This window comes from Podarcis bocagei (genome assembly GCF_964188305.1).
Source record: "Podarcis bocagei genome assembly, chromosome: 16".
Lineage (NCBI taxonomy): Eukaryota > Metazoa > Chordata > Lepidosauria > Squamata > Lacertidae > Podarcis > Podarcis bocagei.
Window position 1 is genome coordinate 16201733 of NC_138142.1, and position 19927 is coordinate 16221659.

Sequence of the window (19927 nt, forward strand, 5' to 3'; positions counted from 1 at the left end):
TCCGCTTTGGATCTTTCCCGACTGTAATCTTGCAACTGTCGCAGCATTTGGAAATATTGGCATTCAAAATCTGCCCCTGGTGAATGAGTCCTGGTGGAGCCAGACCAGATTTTGGATTATGTCATCCGTTTGCTTCCAGAGAAAAAAGCTGCCCAGCGCTGTGTCTCAAATGGAGCATTGCCCCTGAAGGGGGGATGCTTTATGTGGAAACTGCTGAATTCTCCTAGACGGAATCTGCAGAAACAGCAAGGTGAGGCTAAGGGTAGGAAAGGTTAATGGGCCGCCTTGGCTGGAAATGGAGGAAGGGCAGTGAGGATTGCAGGCACAGCCTTGATAAGGCCAAGAGCAGGAGGAGGAGAGGAGGAGGCACCGAGTCCTTGATGTACAAGGTGGGTGGAAGTTTGTGTGGAGAGACGGCCCTAGGAGCCCCCTCATGCTTGCCCTCCTTTCCCTCCTGCAGACCGGAGTCAGGATAGCACGGCGGTGGTGCTCTCTGATTCCAACTCCACTCAAGACATGTTCACTGAGGTTGCCAACTCTCAAGACAGTGCGAAGAAGCCTTTTCCAGAGAGGAGGCCTTTTGTGTCCCCTTCGGAAGCTGTCGCCACTGCTGCTGGCAAAGAGGCCCCAGGACCTGCAGAGGAAAGGGGTAGGTCATTCCTGGTGTGTGAAGATCTGTGTGTGCGTGCGTGCGTGCGTGCGTGCGTGCGTGTGTGTGAGAGAGAGAGAGAGAGAGAGAGAGAGAGAGAGAGAGAGCGCATTGCTTAGCACAGCTTGAGCGGCTGGAGCAAGTGCACACTTTTCTTCCTGCAGCAGCAAGTGGTTGTTGCTGCCAGAGAGAGAGGAGTAGTGAATAGCGGACTGAGGGCAGGGGGGGGGTCAGCAGATTCCTCCTAGGAGAGAGGGACGAGGCTGTTCCCAACGGGTCCTGAGCACCTCCTTCCTCTCCTGAGCTACTCTGACGGAAGCAAGAACAAGCCAAGGGAACGTCTTCTCCTGGCCGTGCATTTCACGTCTTTGCGCACATGGGGGTTTCCTTATCTTCAAATTTGTGGGTGTTTTTTAACTGTAACATCCTTCGACGGAGGAAGAATGATGGTGGCTTCTGGGTCCGCTGGGTCCGAAGCAGATGCTGATGCTGCCCTATCTGTTTTGACAACTCCAGGGAAGCCGGAGGAGCAGCCCTTGGAGAGCTCAGAGTCCTGCCACGTGGCTGAGCAGAAGCTGGACCATCCGGCCCCGCCCCCCGGGGTCCCCCCCAAAGCCCCTGCCCCCTCGCTTTCCCAGTGGGACACCAAGCGGCGGGCTGTGCCCAGTGGGGAGCAGTTTCCCCAGAGCCTCCCCGTGGACCTGGAGGAGCAGCGCAAGTTCCTGACGGAGCACTGCATCACCTCCTTCCGCCTCTGCCTCAGCCGCTTCCCTCAGCACTACAAGAGTCTCTACAGGCTGGCCTACCTCTATGCCTACAGCACAACCCATAAGGTAAGCGGTGGTGGTGGGAGAGTAGGGCTGAGCGCTGCCCCTCTCACGTGACATTGCTCTTCTCACTGTCCAGGCCTAGAGCCCCTGTGGGTGGTGGACACGTGGCATTCCCTAAGCAGCAGTAGCAGCAATGCCTTGTGGCGGGGAAACCATCTCCTCTGGGACTGGGAGGAGCAACACCAGCAACCAGGAGCTCTCAAGATCTTCTGGGACGAAATCAAAATCCCCTCTGCTCTTTGCCACAGCAGCAACACTCCAGTTTGGCCTTACCTGAAAGCAAGAACCAGCTGCCCCTGCATCATCCTGTGAGTTAGAACCTGAAATGAGCAGGAGTTGCTCCTTTGCTCCCCACCTTCAACCTCCACAGGGAGAAGCTGACTTTGCAGTGTCCATATGACAGGGCAATGTTAGCACAGTCCCTGTAGTGACTGCCTGCTGAGCGTGCACTTCTAGTGTAGCTGTGCTGGCCATTGTATTGGCTGTGATGTGGCTGGTAAGATGAGGAGGGATACCCACTGCAGCCGTTTGCTGCCTCTTACCTCCTGGCAGTTCTGCACCTAAATAAATAACTAATTCTGTACGACGACGTCCCATTTGTGTGTTCAGAACAGCTAAACCCTGCAACCTGTTGGAAATTGTAGGAATTCAGCAAACTTCGCCTTTGTCTCACTTACTGCTTCTGCTTTGGCTGGTGGTGGTAGGGTGAGGAGGGAGGAGCTGTTAGGCACTGAAAGCCCCATTCCTAGTTATGAAACATCTCATGCCCCCTCCCCAGCTTCTGAGATTTTGCCAGGCATCAGCCCCTCTCGTACAAGCAGGCCTGTGTCTCGGGAGCCAATAAGCGCTTGGTTTACAAAGAAGCAGGCTCAGGGAAGAGGGAAAGCTACCAGGCAGCTGAATCCTGCACTGTGCTCTGTGCTTGGATTCCAGGTGCACAGCTCAGCTGATGTTTTGTATGCACACAATTCCCCAAAATTGCCTGGCTTTCTGTTTGCTTTTAAGGCTTCCAAGCTTGCCTTGGGAGTCTTCTTGTACGCTCGGTGTTCATGCACTTTGATGTGGAGGCATTCAAATTAACAGGAGCAATAAGAATGCTCAGTTGAGGTGAGCAACCGATCAGGGCTTCCTTCCCCCACCTAGAACCCTCCAGAGGGCTTCCAGACTGCTTTCATCAGCCCCAGCCAGCACAGGGTACAATGGTGGGGCTGTCAGGAGTGGGTCCAGAACATTGGAGGGCACCAGGATGGGGAGGGCTGTTGAGAAATTGGAGTTATGGGGGGTGCTGGCAATTTGAGAGTATGTATTTCAACTGTACTACAAAAGCCTAGCATTATCGGGGAGCGGGGAGGCAAATTTTGTGGTTGTTCAGCATGGAGGGGCACTGGATGTGTCCCCTGCTTGTTCCCAGGTAGCGGTCCGGGGACTGGGTGCTTGGTCTCTGGTCAAAATGAGGCTGGTCCTTTGCTGGACGAGGAGGCCCCCAACCCTTCTCTCCTGAGGCTGGGGAGGGGCTTCTCTGCATGGCTATATACATGCTCTCCATCACCTCATTGAACCAAATGTGAGACTAAACACCAGTTGTTGCACGGAGCACCCTCCCCTCTGGTGCCATTGAGGGAGCTGCTGCGTTGTCTTGGGATGTTCACAAACATTCTTAACTGTGAAGAGGGGAGGAAGGCAGGCCTGGGGGCCTAAGGGGCAGGGGGAGGCTGTGGCAGATGTGCTGGTTGAGCAGTGGGAGAGGAAAGGAAGGGAGGAAAGAGGAGGCTTCATCTGCAATAACCAAACATCCCCTCCACCTCTCTCCCTCCAACTCCTGCTTCCCCTGCGCTGTCCTATATAGAATCTTCAGTGGGCTCGCGATGTGTTGCTAGGCAGCAGTCTCCCATGGCAGCAGCTGAAGCACATGCCAGCACAGGGTCTCTTCTGCGAGAGGAACAAGACCAATTTCTTCAATGTAAGTTGCCTGTACCTGAAACTTGTGGCTGTTTGTTTGTGTTTACATCTTTTGTATACTGCCCAATTAAGAGTGCCCTCTGAGCAGCTAATTCCCCCCCCTTCTCATTTTACATCTCCTTTTCATCAGGTAAGTCTGTTAGGAGGCCACCTTCAAAGCAGAGAAGAATTTCCAGCAAAGCGAAATGTGTTCCCTGCCCACCAGGGAGGAGTGATGCTTAACAGAGGCACAACTGCTTGCTTCTCCTGCATGGAAAGATCCAAGGGGAGGGCAAAGGGTCTTGACATCCTTCCCATTCAGTGGCTAGCACACATCTTGAGCTCCCAAGAGTTTCTGGCCAGACTAAGGAAGCTGCTTGAACCCTGTTAGCAAACTTCTGTTGCTCTCCCACATGTGCATGAGGTAGAATTGTGAATGAAGCTGTCTACAGTAGAGAGGACTTATTGACTGGTTAGTAGCTGTCATGGCCTTTGGCTAGCACAAAAAACTTATTGAATGAATGAATGAATGACTGGTTAGTTGGCCCCTGGAAGGGAGAAGAGGCTCTGCCTGAGGAAGGTTGTGGTGGGGTCTTGCAGGCTCTTCTCTTTAAGTAAAATGCTTCTGCCCTGCTTTTCTGCCTGACAGCAGTACTCCACAGAAAGAAAATTAACACACACACATAAGATTAAAGAAAAAATGAGGCCATGTTAGGTCCAGTCGTGGACGACTCTGGGGTTGCACGCTCATCTCACTCTAAAGGCCGAGGGAGCCGGCGTTTGTCCGCAGACAGCTTCCAGGTCATGTGGCCAGCATGACTAAGCCACTTCTGGCAAACCGGAACAGCGCACAGAAACACCGTTTACCTTCCCGCTGGAGCGGTACCTATTTATCTACTTGCACTTTGACATGCTTTCGAACTGCTAGGTTGGCAGGAGCAGGGACCTTCTGATCGGCAAGCCCTAGGCTCACAGACCACAGCGCCACCCATGTCCCCCTGTCAATAAGTACTGAAATATAAAAGCAGAAACAGGAATTGAGGGGAGCTGGCAAATGCACCTGAGTTTAAGCAACACTGAACCAAGCAGAACTGGGGGGGGGGGGGAGTGTGTATGTAGAAGAGAGAGAAAGAGATTTTGCAACCCTTAAGTTGCCTTCATGTCAGATGGTGATTTGTAAAATGGTCTTTCTTGCAGGGTTGATATAAAGGGCAATGTGGGGAGAAATGTAACATTCTCTCCACACCTTAAAGCAGAGCCTGAATGCTGGTGACTATTCTGGAGCTGTAGTGAAGGACAGAGAGAAAATTGGGGCTGAAAGATCAAGGCAGAAGCTGTTTGGGTGCCACCTAGAGGCCACATTGTACTGTACAGTGAGCAAAACACACACACACACACACACACACACACACACACACACACACACAAACGACTGAAGGTGTTTAATGTTTCCAAGGCACGGAAGTCCTTAACACAAGATTTCCATGCCTTTTGGTGGCTGAGTTAAGTTGTCAACATCTTTTCTTTTAAATGGTTGTTTTTATGATCCTAGAATTCTAGTTCCTTGCCTTGTCAGATCATCTTGCTCCATACGGTCCATGACTTGCACCCACTTTTTTCTTCCTCAGAGTGAAGAATGCTAGAAGGGTGCTTAACTTGCTCACCTATGGAAGGTTAACAGTTGTGGATTATTTCACTTTACATGGACAACAACCAAGCAGAGCAAGAGAGGGTTGGCCAAAGGGTTCCTCCATCTGCTGCGTCCTAGATCATGTATATTATACCTGGTGCCATATTCTGTAAAACATTTATGAGAGCACTGTGTAAAAAAGAAATAGATCCACACTGCTGGCTGCGACTTCTGCTGCCGGGCTAATTCCTTGGGGTCTGGTCTTCTCCCCGGTTTTGTGCCACACTGGGGTGCTCTTCACTTTCGCCCCCGGGAGACTAGCTGGAAGAAGAACCCATTCCCCCTTCTTATTCTTCATCATCTTTTTCAAACCTTCCCGTCATCTTTTACCTCTTCATCAACAGGAGAATTTTCTAGGTCTGCCAGGGAGGGATGCATGAAATGTGTGGCTGCTGTTGCCGCCAGAATCCCTTTTCCTCCTCCGCATGGGAGTTGAGACTTTTCAGCAGCCTTCCGCCCCCAACCCCTTAAAGGGTTGGGGGTGGAATTGCTTCACTGTGTGGGAGAGCCTGGAGGGAAACCAGCCAATTCCCCTCCTTTCTCTGCCATCGCTGCCGCCATTAGGAGTCAGGATATCACCCTGCCCCCGGGTCAGTGTCCCTGGGCCAGTTGTCATCTTTCAAACACTCCTTCCTTGCAGCTATTTCTGCCAGAAAAGGGTCAGGGTTTGATTCTTCTGCAATCCACACTCACCTCTCCATGTGCCAGGAGAAATGGGGGTGTTGCAGCCTGGAGTCAGCTCTGGCTCCTACAGATTGCAGTGCAGTGAAGTCTCAGATATGCAGGGCCATCCAGATATGCATCCAACATACAGCCACTTTCCCAGTCCCTGACAGCTCATCATTTGTCTTCACTCATGCACCATGGGGGGGGGGGTAGGAGGAGTCAGCAAGTCTCTGTCTAGCCCAGCCTTGGCTTCTCAGATGTTGTTGGGCTACAAGTCTCATCTTCCATAGCCAGCAGAGGGGGATGATGGGAGTGGTAGTCCAACAACACCTGGTAACCCAAGGTTGAGAAAAGCTGGGCTAGCCTATGAGGTGCAGCCTCATAGGGGATCACAGGCCACTCTCTATAATAATAATAATAATAATAATAATTTATTATTTATACCCCGCCCATCTGGCTGGGCTTCCCCAGCCACTCTGGGCGGCTTCCAAAAGAATATTAAAATACTATAATACATCAAACATTAAAAGCTTCCCGAAACAGGGCTGCCTTCAGATGTCTTCTAAAAGCCTGGTGGTTGTTGTTCTCTTTGATATCTGGTGGGAGGGTGTTCCACAGGGAAGGCGCCACTACCGAGAAGGCCCTCTGCCTGGTTCCCTGTAACTTGGCTTCTCGCAGTGAGGGAACTGCCAGAAGGCCCTCGGTGCTGGACCTCAGTGTCCGGGTAGAACGATGGGGGGGGGGGAGACGCTCCTTCAGATATACCAGGGGTGATGATGGTTCCCATCGGCAGGATTCAGATATCAGCCTCCCCTCAAGAAAATCTACAGGGGGGCTACCTGGACTTCACCATATCACCATTCACTGGGCATCAGACAGGTCCCCCTTTGCCGGTGTGGCCTTTGGCCAGAAGGTGCTGCTGACAGTCCTGTGCTGTGTAGGTAGGGGTCTGCCTGCTCTGGGATTCTGGGGCTCCTTATTTACTTCCTTCTGCTGTGGAGTGGAGACACTTCTCTACCAGCAGAGAAAGGAACATGGGGACCTACCAGGATGTTTCTTATGGTTGGTCTGCGGAGGGTGTCTGCCTTCACCCCAATTCTCAGCTCCAAAGGAAGGATGCTCCTGTCTTGGCTCACAGGGATTTTAGTCAAGGGTAGTTTGAGGGCTGGGTGGAGAAGTTTGCTGCTATACTCTCTCTCCTCCTCCTCTGCTCTTGTTCTGTTGCTACCATTGCTGGGTCAATATAATTCTTCGGGCTTTTTGTTGCGTCTGTTGCATTAGTGCTAGGGCCTTCTTCCTAGCAGACATTTCAAGTTTGTTTAGAACATACTGTATTTTTCGCTCTATAAGACGCACCAGACCATAAGACGCGGCTTGTTTTTGGAGGAGGAAAACAAGAAAAAAAATATTCTGAATCTCAGAAGCCAGAACAACAAGAGGGATCGCTGCGCAGCGAAAGCAGTGATCTCTCTTGCTGTTCTGGCTTCTGGGATAGCTGTGCAGCCTGCATTCGCTCCATAAGACGCACACACATTTCCCCTTCCTTTTTAGGAGGGAAAAAGTGAGTCTTATAGAGCAAAAAATACGGTAAATTATATTATCTATGGATAAGAACTATTTGAAGACTAATTGAAGTGGATTTGAAAACAGAATTGTGATGTGTGGGGTTTTTTAAACAGAAAGATGCTACGCTGCAGATGAGCAGTCGTGTCTTGTAGCTGCACAGAGGAGCAGATTCCCGCCTTCTTGTTGGCTTGTTCAGTGGACAATTGAGTTGAGGTCATATTATGATTTCCTGTCGGAAAGCAGGAACGAGGCAAGGATTCCCCATGAGGTGCGCTTGGGATAGGACCTGCAGATCAGTGCAATTGTGTCATCAAGTTCAGTTATGCAGCTATGAGCCCTGACTTGTGTCTAGCGTATGTGTGTGCTGGGCCAGGCTTTCCCTCGGGAACAGTAGCTAAATAACGTGGCCTCTTTTTATAAGAATGAACTACTGTCAGGATTGGGTTTAGCAGCTGCCCATCACTTCCACTTTGGGATTGTCAGCACAATGTCACCCGCTGTGGCACTGTTTTCTCCCCCCCCCCAAAAAAATATTCATGGGATAAAAAGGTGCAAAGAAATTGGTACTTCTCTAAGGAGATTCAGGTAGTTGGGATTCTGCTTTCATCGTCAGCATCCTCCTAATCACCAAGTGATTTAGGCTTCCCATCTTAGGTGGATGAAGGCTTCTGCAGTCCATCTTATTTCCTAGAGCAGGTTGCAATAGCCTTGGCTGGGGCAGATGCTGCTTATTCTTCCAGAATCTGGCTTAATGGCAGTGCTCTTTTCATGCAACGTATAGGCAAGGCTCCTGAAAGTCTCTCTCTATAGTATTGTATAAATGTGCTATGCAGAAACGAACAAGGAGAAACTGAAAATTGATGGGAGGTTTTAAAAAGAAAAACGGGATCTGGGCTCAAACTGTGAGTCATGTTCTTGAAATCAGCTGCGTTCATGACCCAATCAAGTTTCTGAAGACTGTTGCCGCCAAGTTGGCTGCTGCAGATAGCGTTGGTGTTGTGCTGGGCGCAGGTCAGGCAGCAGATTTTGCTTGTTTTAAAAAAACAAACCCAAAAAACAAACAAATCACCTGGGTTCTGTTGTTGGGGCCTTGATAGAAGCCTTTCAGTGGGAGCTGGAGAGAGTTAGCTCTAGAAACAACAGGTGACTCTCCCCAAAAGCGACCTGGGGTGAAGTTTTTTTGTCCTCCGTGCCTGGTTCCATGCGGAGGTGGGGGCTTTTTTGGCTGAGCGAAGCGTGAAACGGGCCAGAAATTCTTGGAAGCCTCCAAAGGCCGGGCAGAGTTGCCGCTGCTGCTTTGATGCAGGCAACGCTGGAGCCTGAAAGTGCCCCGGAGAGGCGACGCGTGTTTTCCTAGCTGCGCGGCAACTACGCTTGGGGGAGCCGGGCGGCGGCCGCGGTGCTACAGCAGGTCCTTCGCGGTGACGTTGGTGGGGTGCCCTAGAGGAGAGGGAGAGCGAAGTTTGCGCAGCCCAGCCGAGGCAGAAGCTGGCGGCGGCGCCGCTTGGCTTTGCGCTCTGGCTTCCCTCCGGCGCGGGGGTGTCGGGGAGCTCCGCCTCTCCTCTCTCTCGCTGGCTGGCTGCCTTCCTGGCGGGGCTTCTCGGGGGCGGAGAGCCACGTGACGGGCGCCGTCTCGGGGAAGAGCCCCCGATGGCAGCGCCAGCGATGGGCAGCGCGGCGGCTCCCGCTGCCGCCGCGGGGCCTGCCGCTTCGCCTCCGCGCCGCCGCGGGGGAGCCTTCTCCGGGGCGCGGCAGGAGGCGGCCTTGCGGGCGGCCAGCCCCAGCACCACCACCAGGGCGCGCAGCTGCCGGGAGCCGCCCTGTGCCCAGCATGGTGAGAGCAAGCGAGCGAAGGGGAAGCCCCCGCTTCGAGGCAGCCTCGGGGCTCGGCTGCGCAGCGCCCGGCCTTGTTTGGACGGGGGACTGCGGGGGAAGCCCCGGGAGGCGGGCGGGGGCGGCCCCTGGGCTGGCCGGATTGCGTGGGAGGAGGAGGAGGCCTGCCGAGCGGAGCGCCGCCTCCGTCTGCAAATCGCGCGGGTTTCCAGTTAGCAGCGACGCGGCTCTCTTTCCTCGGCTACCGTCGCCTTGGTTTAGGTTGCGTAGGTGCCGATGGAGCCTTCCCTGCGCCCGCCACCTGCCGGGGAGCCCGATCGCTTGGCCCGCCGCTCCGCGGCTGACGAGGAAGACGAGTCGGCGTCACCTCTCCGACGGGGCGCCGAGCGCAGCTCTGCTGCTCTGACTTCCCAGGGGAAGAAATGCGCGGCTCTTTCCGGCCCTGGAAGCAGAGCTGGCTGGGGCTTGCAGGGAGGTCTAGGTGAGGAAACGACGGAGCGCTGGCCGGGCGTGGAGCCCCGGAGAGGCTCCTTCTCTGAAACCTCTCTGGTGGTGCCGTGGGTCCGCTGGAAACACGAGTCGTTGTCTCCAAGCTCTTGGGATGCTGTAAATCCCTTGAGCCCGATCGGAGGTGCGCTGCTGGTGGCTGGTCCAGTGTTTGTGGTCTGTGCCCCAGAGAGCCTTCCCAATTGGTCCAGCCGAGGTGGAGGATGGAAAGAACGAGGGAGGGATACAGGGAGGAGGACAGGGGGAGACAACTGCTGGCCAGCAGCTGTCTGTCCATTGAAAGCACATTTCCCACCCCCTCCGAAAGAATCCCGAGAACTAAGTTTATTCAGGGCACTGTGAATTGTAGCTCTGGGAGGGGTAAACTAGAGGTCCCAGGACTCTTTGGGGGCACACTCAAATGCACCTTGAATGTATGGTGAGTATGGAACATTAGTCAAGGAGAAACTTTGGATTATGTGAGAATGTGGTTGCAAAAGTGCCATGGGGTATGCATTGGGTAGTGTCTTAATGGCACACAGCACACACTCTTCACCTTCCTTTCTTTTTTTAAAATCTTCCATCATTTTGTGGACTCTTGTTAGTTTAAAAAACATTTCTTGAAGGCTGGGAATTCAGTTGCCTCTTGGGAACTGAATAACTTGTGTAGCCTTTTACAAAAAAACAGGCCTGCAGGACTTCTGTTTGTTTAGCCCTTTGAGTCCTGTGTACATTACCTTCTCAATGGGCATCTTCTCTGGATTTTTTAATCCTCCCTTTACATGAGGAGTTTGCTGTGCCAGGTCTGCAAATAGCTCTATTGAAGCCTAGAAAAGTCCTTATACTTGCCCTTTGCGTGATGTCTTGGATAACAAAGTTAAGATCAAGAATGTCTGCCCTGCAATGGAATGTCATGGTTTGTTTGTTTACATGTTCTCTGGGCCTGATGAAGCCTTTCAGTTTCAGCTTGGAAATCCTGAATGAATTAATTCCAGTTGCATTTCATATATTGAAACTGCAGGTGGGGAAGAAACTTTTGTCCAAAGCTGTCACTAGGCCTTCTCAGAGACCCAGAGAGGCCCTGGCCACTTTCTGCTTTGAGGCGCCCTAGATAGAATAAAAATTAAAGTGGCAACCCAAAAACAAGGCATGAAAAATAAAATGAGGTATATTCACAAATGCTGTTTTAGCTGTGAGGGTGTGCCACATTTGGGTCAGGTGTGCATAAAAACAGGTTGTGAAACTCACCGAATGCCAAAAATTAAAAAAAATGCCTAAATATGAGGCTGCCTTTGAGGTTGTTGCCCTGGGCAAGCAGCCCTCCTATTGCTTGCAATATCTGCTTCCCACCTTTGATGGTTTCCTCCTGGTTTCTTCCCCTGTGCAGGGAATCTGGCGCATCCCCGTGGATGAAATTGATCGCCCTGGTAGCTTTGCCTCTCACATGAACCGCTCCATCGTCCTTCTGCTCAATGTCTTGTCGCAGCTCAAGGATTACAACACCCTGCTGAAAGTCTCATCTATGCTGCAGAGGACCCCCGACCAGGGAAAGTGAGGACGGCCCAGGTTTCTTGTTTCTGGCTTGAAATGCTAAGATACTGACCCCTCCCCACCCCCATGGCCGAAACCCTTCTTAGCTCTTACATATATTAGTTAGAGAATAACAATGGTTGGTTTGCAAAAGTGTTTGTTTTCAGCCTTGAAGTCTCGCTGTCTAGACTGAACAAGCTGTATCTTGGCTTTAATGCAGAGCAGTTCGTCAAAGGCCAAATCCGGGCACTTTCCTCCCCACTGTATACCCTGCAAATCTCTTGTCATTTGTAGGTCCCCTTCAGCTGCTCTCAGTGTTGAAAATGAATATTAAAAATCCTTTCCAGGAAAGGAGAGAAGCAAAAAGATAGGAAGAGGATACAGGTGAGGGTGGGGGAATAGAGATTACAGAGGTGCTGGTTCCTGGCTTTTGTACCCTTGGAGGCCTTTTGGAAGTTATTCCCACCACAAGAGTTCAGCAAATAACATCAACTGCATTTCCAGCACCTCAGAAACCACTCTTCCATCTTTGACTGCTCAAAGTAATTGATCTCTTAAGGTGGGAATGTGCTCATTTTGAAGAAGCATGTGGTGTGCGTGTGTCACAGATCAAAATCGCAGATAGGCTCCCTCACATCTTTCTTTGACAGTAGCAACAGCAGTTAACAGTTCCATATTTCCATCCTTTTTGCTTTTTCTCGTTTTGTACATCGGATGGCATTGCTGGGATCTCTTTCCTTCCCCCCATAAACTGACAGTGTAGATCCTTCGCTGGCTTTAATGATTTTGAGGTCTTTTAGCAGAGCTAAATGAAAGACACTCAGTCCTGATTCCTTTCAATAGAGCAACTTTCAGGACCACATTTAAAGTTCTCTGCATAAGGACACTGCCTCATACTGAAATAGGTGGACTCAATATCGCCTGCACTGGCTGGAGATGTCAATGAGGATTGAACCTGCGACCTTCTCCAGGCAAAGCAGGCCCCTTCCCCCTGCACTCTGGCCCCTTCCCCACAATGGTAAGGGTCTCAATTCCCTGCGCATCCCTCCGTCAAGAGGCAGGCTGAGACCTTCCAGTGGCCAAAAACAGATGAACTGAAATATTTCATTTGGGGGAGGGGGTGGAATCAATGAAGTGTGGTTGAAACGTTACATTCAAGCATATTCAATTCAAGCTTTGCTGCAGAATCAATGTTTTCTGGACGGCTTGAAAATTGATTAGATTTCAAGAAAAACACATGAAGGCTCTGAAGAGTGCCAGCATACTAAATTTAGCGTGGGTTAACAGCTGTGCTCATAAATATATCTGCTTCCTAGGGATGGCCCCTTGGAAAAAGTTAATAACCGCTTTATGTTAGATTTGACTGACATCCTATCTCTTCCAGTTCCCCTGTTTGGCATGTATTGCGTGCATTCATTGTGCTAATAATTAATTTTATGAAACAATGCATTTCTAAAAAGAAGAAATCTTCCGCCCACATCACTGCTGGCTTCTGGCTGCTGTCGGTTCTTTGGGTGGAAAGTGGTTTAGGGAGCCAGCGTGGTAGAGCAGTGCTATGGTATAGGGGGAAAGGGGGGCAGGCAGGAAAAACAGTTCATCAGTTCCATACCTCCCGCACTGAATAAGCCAGGACCCCCCAAATTCCCAGCTTTCATTTTTTTAAACAAGCAAGCAAATCTCTAACCCTTGTTTTTGTTTTTCATAAATTGAAAATGCCTCTTGATTGCGAAGAACCTCAGAGTGGCAGTCGTAGGCCCCAATGTGAGAGGCTAATTGTTCACTCAGTTGTTTGGTGAGGATCTTGCCAGTTCCTCCCTTTTGGGTTTTTAAACCAATGAACAAAGCTATAGCAATGGCTGACATTTAGGAAAGCAATCTAACTTATTTATTTTATAAAAATATACTGCCCACTCACATAAAATATAAATACAGTGCACAGCAGTATCTGCAAATACAATAAAACATATATTAGTAGTAATAGTATTATGACTACTACTGCCCCTACTACGGCTGCTGCTGCTGTTGTTGTTGTCATCGTCATCATTTGTTACCCTCTCTTCACCCTAAGGTCCCAGGATGGGTTACAACGTTAAAGCACAATATTAAAAAAAGTTTTGAACAACTAACTAACTAACTGGCAAAAAACATCCAGAACATGTGTGACTGTCCGTGTGTGATTTTTACTTGCCAGTCACTGCCAGCAGGCAGAAACAGGCTAAGTTTTCACCCTCCTCTCTAGGCTGTCTTTTTGCCTCCATGGCTGCCAAATGGCCAAGTTTCTCCTTAGAGCCTTTGCTCATGCCGAGCCTCCATCATGGAGGGCTGCTTTGTGACCCCCCCCCCTGCATGGAGTGCTGCTGCATTGCAGTCCTTCTCTATCCAATACTCTTAATTTTTTTTTCCAGTTTTCAATTTAACAACAATAGTCCTCCTTTACATTTGTATCCCTCATTTCGACTTCCCGCCACTCCTACTCTGGTTACATAGTGAATACGTTTAATTAAACTGCACGTCTCCCTTAACATCTTTTTTTAAAAAATTCTGTTTACTCCCCCCCCCCAAGATCACATTTTAAATGCTTGATTTTATATTAATCCTGCTAATGTATTTAGTTGTTTACAATGATTCTTTAAATAATCTACATAACATCCCCATTCTTTAATAAAAACACTTTCTTCTTGATATCTTATTATTCCCATACGTTTTGCCATTTCTGCATATTCCATGAACTTTGCTTGCCACTCTTCCTTGATTGGGATGGTGTCCAATACTCTCAATAGGACTGTAGGCCCCTTCTGGGGGACAAATGGCGGGGGTACCCTGGAGAATTGAAACCGCCATACCTTTTCCTCCTCCCTTCCTTTCTCTGCCTATTGGAGAGCCACCTGGGTTGGTGACAAGTGAATTGCTGAGGTTATTGAGGTTCCCAGAGTTGACTGTCACATCTAATCACAGCTGCACCTTCATTTCCACTTGTATGTTAGCAACAGCAGCCCCCTGCTGTTCAGCTGATTAGCTTCTGGGGATTTTCCTTAGCTAAGAAAACCTCTTTGACAAAAAGAGGAGCTTTCGCTACCTGCCTGTCACAGAGGGAGCACCATGGCTGAGGCTCTTCCTCCCTCTGCCTGAAGAATTGCTGATCCACTGATGAGCAGCATCCATCAAAACTAACTTTTAATAAAGTAGGAACTTAATTTTACAGTGTTGTTTGGCAAAGAGGAAACAGAAAGTCAAAGTCTTTCTTAACCTGGATGCCTCTCGATTTCCTCTGCTGATGAAGGTTCATTATCTAAGCTTAAAATAATAAAAAGTTATCTGGGAGAATTGATTGTGGCCCTAGGAGGTCAACTTGATTGCTATGCATTAAGAATAAGTTGCTTGGTTACTCCCTTTTTCATGATGCTAGGCAATGCATCTCTAATTGTGGGCCTCATTCAGTGCCAAGTAGCTGATACGGCCAATTCCAGCCAGTCCATTGCCCAGGAAATCTTGAGAGTACAAAGCCTTCCTTGCCCCTTCAGTGCCTTGTCTGAGATGTTCTTCACTGTGTTTGGCTCTCTGGAGACTGGCTGGCATGTTTATTTAGCAGTGGATTAATTTACTCCATCAGGGTCTAATCTGGGGCTGTCTGCAGCAGCATGTTAGGGGAAATGGAATCATCATCACTTCAGTTTTTATCTCTGCGCAGGTGAAGCAGCTCTGGCGATGCTCTGTGTATGGATTTGAGTAGATTTCCTGAGTTAGTGCATGGAAAAGACAAACAGCCCTTTTGCGTGCTGGTGCAACAGGAAGGCGTTCTGGAGTTCAGGACAGGCGTAGCTAAGAAGCCCAGCGGATGTCAACAAACCCAGTTAGAAGCCAAACACGTTGATATTAAGCATGATTTCTAAAAGGATTTAAATATTTGTTTGAGAGCTTTTGCGTGGGTACCCAACGTTGGAAGCAAATGTGGGAGGAGTGTCTTTTTCTGTGTTCATTGTTCCTCTTTAAATAGAAGGCTATGGGCTTTTAAGAGCAAAGCAAGTCAGGCTTTGCTGTTGTGGGCAAGGGCATGCACATGGTGAAGCAGCAATGTGGTTGCCCCCTTTGCCCTGTCCCTGGGCTAGCCTTGCCCCTAATGGTTGTGAGTTGAATATAGAAGGAACTCCTCCTCATGAGCAGCTGCAACACTCAATACTACTGGGGGAGGAGGCAGCATTATGACCCCACTTCTGAGTCCCTATGTGGGTGCCCTACATACAAGTAACCCATGGATCTCACATACGGGTGAAAACTCAAGGGACGTCCACTGATGGGACTCTACCTAAGCAAGGGGTAAAGAGATGATGGTGCAGACAGTAGCTAAGGAGAGACCTTCCAGCCTGTGTAGGAAACCATGAGAAAGACCAAGGCAGTGTTGGCATGAATGTTATGCAAATACTGTTGGAGGTTAATGGAGGAGGAAGAAAGGCCTTGCTCAAGGCCAGGAATGTTAGGCACTGCTGGTACCTCCAGGGAATTCTCAGCTAGTAGCCATACACTCTGATGATGGAGAAGGCAGGCCTGGCAGACACTATCTCTTTCACAAAAACATTGCTGGGATGAGGAAAGGAGCCGCTGCCCCTGTTGCTTCCTTTCATCAGTTCCCCTCTTGGTGCAGGAGCCTTGGAGGGCTTGGTAGGCTCAGAATGGGGCCACACAGTGAGGGGCGTATCTTTGGAAACAGCCTCCTAAGATCTAGAGGCGGTTCCCAGTGAGTTACTGAGGGATACGCAACATTCTTGTGCTGGCCTGCTTAGATTCTCAGCATAGCCGAAGGATTTAAACATAGTCCATGCCAGCACGTGGCTCTTAAGACTGAAGCTGCCGCTGGATAAAATCGTGAAATGGATGTATTGTTGGGCCTTTGCTTCTGGCTTTGTGTGTGAGCAGTCGAAGGAAGTTTGTTTTCTTTAAGCAAGCTCACTAGACTGGAGTGAAACTTCTTTATTGTGTATGAAAGAAAAAGAGACACACTTGTCTCAGGTTAAGGAAAAACCATTGTAGTCTTCGGTGCATTTTGAACAAAATGATATCTTGGGGACATCTGAACAGTCCTTTAACTGGATTGGGCCACAGGGGGGCATCTCCTCCTGGTCTCAACAGTAGCCAGCCAGAATAAAAAAATTCCTTCCAGTAGCACCTTAAAAACCAACTAAGTTAGTTCTTGGTATGAGCTTTCGTGTGCAAGCACACTTCTTCAGATACACCAGCCAGGTACTTCTTGGTAGCCAGCCAGGTACTTCTTGGATGTCCACAAGCAGCACCTGAGTGCAAATGGCTCTCTCTCCACGTGTGATTCCCAGGAACCTGGTATTCAGAGGGATCTGGTGGTCTTCTGAAGGTATTTTCAGTCATAGTGGTGAGATGTGGTTAGGATTAACCCTCCTTTGAAGGCTGGTTTGTCAGAAACTGGGTGGGCAAGACTGTCTCCCTTTCTTTTAGCACAGAGCACCATGGTTTTGTTTGTATTGTGGCTCAGCTCACGTCTTGTTTGTGCAGTTAAAAGATGCTTCTGGAGCTTTTTGGTTTAAGGGCTATAGGCTCATAATTATTCATCATCAGCCAAGCTACCTATTTAGCATCGTTGGAGTTCACATGGTTAGGCGGGAGACATCTTCTTCACCAGCCCAAAATGAATATATTTCAGGGCAGGCCTTCTCTATGTCAGGAATGAACTTGAGTAGCAAATGATGTCGTAGTCTTGGACCTGAGCAAAGCACCAGTGGTGGGAAGGGAAACTCTGGCCAGATTGAGCCAAGTGAACTATGGATTCTTAGTTTTGTCCTTTGAAAGGGGTGTGCGGTGGCCAGCAGTTGCTTCATCTAGGTGGTTTTTGGAGGCAGAGAAATCCAGCAGGATCCAGAGCATTTGAACTGCTGTCTCCTCGATTTCAAATGCATCTGCAAGTCCTGTAATCAAATGCCTTCCTGCCCTCTTTTTCCCCCTGTGCTGCAGGAAGTACTTGCGGGATGCAGACCGCCAGGTCCTTGCCCAGCGTGCCTTCGTCCTCACGGTGACTGTGCTGGAGGACATGCTGAATGAGCTCACCGAGGTAAGGCCCTAAAATCCCTGCATGCTTCTTGGTGGGGGGGGGGGGCGCCCCTCCTAATTCAAGGGGACAAATTCTTTGTCTCTTTTAAAGGTCTCCGAAGATCCAGACTCCAAGTGCTGCAGCTTTTTTGCGTCCAGGATGACGACCGACGTCTCTAACAAAGCAAATGCGGAAGAAGGACAGGAAACCCTCCCGCAAAAGGCAGCCTTGTCTGAAGGCGGGGTGGCAGCTTATGGTGCAGAGAATGGGGTGAAAGAAGCCGCCCAGGGGGTGCAGCAGACCCCCACCGCCATGGACACAGCAGAGCTACGGGAGGCAACCCCTGAGGGAGAAGCAAAAGAGGCTCCCCAGCCGGGCTCAGCGGAGCTCATGGACTCGGAAGGATATTCTGAGGATCCTGAAAAAATGGGCTCTTCCTATAGAGGCCCTGAGTCGACCCGTGGGCTGCCCGGGCGGATCCCTAAGGACAAAAGCTTAGAGAGCAGCCGGACGGCCGAACTGTCCTTGGAGGAGCTGAGCATCAGCTCTAAGCACCAGCAGTTGGAGGCGGCCAAAGTCCGCGTCCAGGCAGCTCCGATGGAGGAGGTCAGCCAGAGGCCAAGCCGGAAAAGGAAACTGATCGATGACACAGAGTCGGGGAAGACCCTCCTCCTGGATGCTTATCGTGTGTGGCAGCAGGGTCAGAAGGTCATGACTTACGACCTGGCCAAGATCGAGAAGATCATGTCTGAGACGTACATGCTCATTAAGCAAGTAAGCAGCAGGGTTGAAATGTGCCTTTGCTGTCATGTTGGGCAGAAGCTGACAGGGTCTTGTATTATTGTTTGTGTTGTCTTATTTGTTCCACGGTGACCGAGGAAGAATGCTGGTGGCTGTCACTGTGGCGGCTTGGTGTGGGCTTTCAGGAGAAGCTCCTTGGGTTCTGAGGACTACATGGGTGGTGATCAGTCCCCAAATGGTCTCGTTCTTAGAAAATCCAGGGAACTGAGGCAACACCCTCTTCCTGGCCTGACCTATCTGTTTATGCTAAGCCCCGTGGGCCAGGATCAGCACTGCACCAGTTGGAGCTCTGGTCAGTTTCCACATTGCCCATTTATTTTTCCAGTATAATTTTTAATGAGTGAGGGACAGTACTGCAGACAAAACCTCTTAGCAGCAGCAGCAGCAGCAGCATGACTGCCTCTTGCAATGATGCAGAGGCAGGGCAGGGCAGCAGGGAAGTGTGGGTGGTGCAGGTCCAATCAGAACTATCCCAGGCCACATCCATCTATTCCGCTCACACACCATCCCAGTTTGTGGCAGCAGCACCTCTGCTAGGGGGCTGGGCCTGTAGTGCCACTCCTCAACATTGTCCCCCTGGTCAGGCCAGTGGGGGTCATTAAACCAGTCACCCAGGAGGGACACAACACGAGGTCCGATTGAAATTTTGCAGAATGAATCCACTCGCCAAGACTTCGATTGCAAGTTGCATTGTAGCAAATTTCAAGTGAGGGTTTGTTGCCTTTTGGCTCTGGAGGCTGCCTTTCCTGTGGGCATTTGTGGACTTGCTTCTGCTCATGGTGTGGGTTTCTTTCTGCAGGTGGATGAAGAAGCAGCCTTGGAACAAGCTGTCAAGTTCTGCCAGGTGCACGTGGGGGCCTCTGCACAGAAGCAAGTAAGTTCCGAGCTTGCTAGGCTCTTGAGCACCACCAGGTGTGTGGCATCCCCAGGCTTGCAAGAGAAGGAAGCAGAAGATCCCCCTCCAGCTTTGGGGCCATTTGCTCTCCTTTTCGTCATACATATAGCATTTTTTAAATTTTATTTTGTATTCCTCCTCTCCATAGTTCAAATTGTAATTATAAAATATGCATCCGTCTGGAATTGATGTGGAGGATTTTCCATGATGGTGATGTGTATTGCAAGTAAGATTTGTATACAGTGGTACCTCGGGATGCGAACGAGATCCATTCCGGAGCCCCATTTGCATCCTGAAGCGAACGTAACAAGCGATGGCGCGTCTGCACGTGCGCGGGTCGTGTTGTGCCGCTTCCACACATGCGTGTGACGTCATTTTGAGCGTCTGCGCATGCGCGAGCGGCAAAACCCGGAAGTAACACGCTCCGTTACTTCCGGGTTGCCATGGAGCGCAACTCAAACGCTCTCAACCCGAAGCACATTCAACCCGAGGTATGACTGTACAGGTATTTGAAATGCATTATTTTGTTCATGTAAATAGCCTGGCGAGATCTACAATATTTCAGTCAAAGCTTGTTTGGTCACCCATCTGGGATGTTACAGCGGGACAGCCCCTGCCTGGATCAGGGGGTGGTTTCTAAGGTGACCCCTTCTAACTTTGTAACCCTTAGTAACCCAAAGTCCACCAGGCTGAAATCATCTGGCCACTGGAATTCTTCTCATTTGGCACATGGCTAGATTTCTCATTCTCTTGTCTTGAAATAAGCATACTCATTCCATGAAATGTGATAAAATTATTGCATATTGAATATTGTAGTTTTGTTTTTAGTTTCGCTACCTGCTTAGTAAACAGTAAACGGTAAAGTTTAGTGAGGCTTTTTGAGATGTTTTTCTTCACTTTTGTTTTGCTTTTCTCAGCTCTGACTTTCTTCTTAGAAGGAGGCTTCAGACAGGTTCTTGACTTGGGTGGAATTTTGCCTTCCCTTCTCTCT

General features: G+C 49.9%; 1 protein-coding gene across 4 annotated transcripts in view; it reads left to right on the forward strand.

Annotated features, from left to right (window-relative positions):
* The window catches only part of CABIN1 (calcineurin binding protein 1), a 59333-nt gene that overhangs the window by 27542 nt on the left and 11864 nt on the right, over positions 1–19927 (forward strand). For all 4 annotated transcript variants that reach the window (XM_081174616.1, XM_081174619.1, XM_081174618.1 and 1 more), the window contains exons 27-33: positions 461–649; positions 1166–1482; positions 3326–3439; positions 11046–11209; positions 17165–17261; positions 17352–18014; positions 18841–18915. In XM_081174616.1, coding sequence (XP_081030742.1) covers positions 461–649; positions 1166–1482; positions 3326–3439; positions 11046–11209; positions 17165–17261; positions 17352–18014; positions 18841–18915 — 1619 coding nt within the window. The remainder of the gene's footprint in view (positions 1–460; positions 650–1165; positions 1483–3325; positions 3440–11045; positions 11210–17164; positions 17262–17351; positions 18015–18840; positions 18916–19927) is intronic.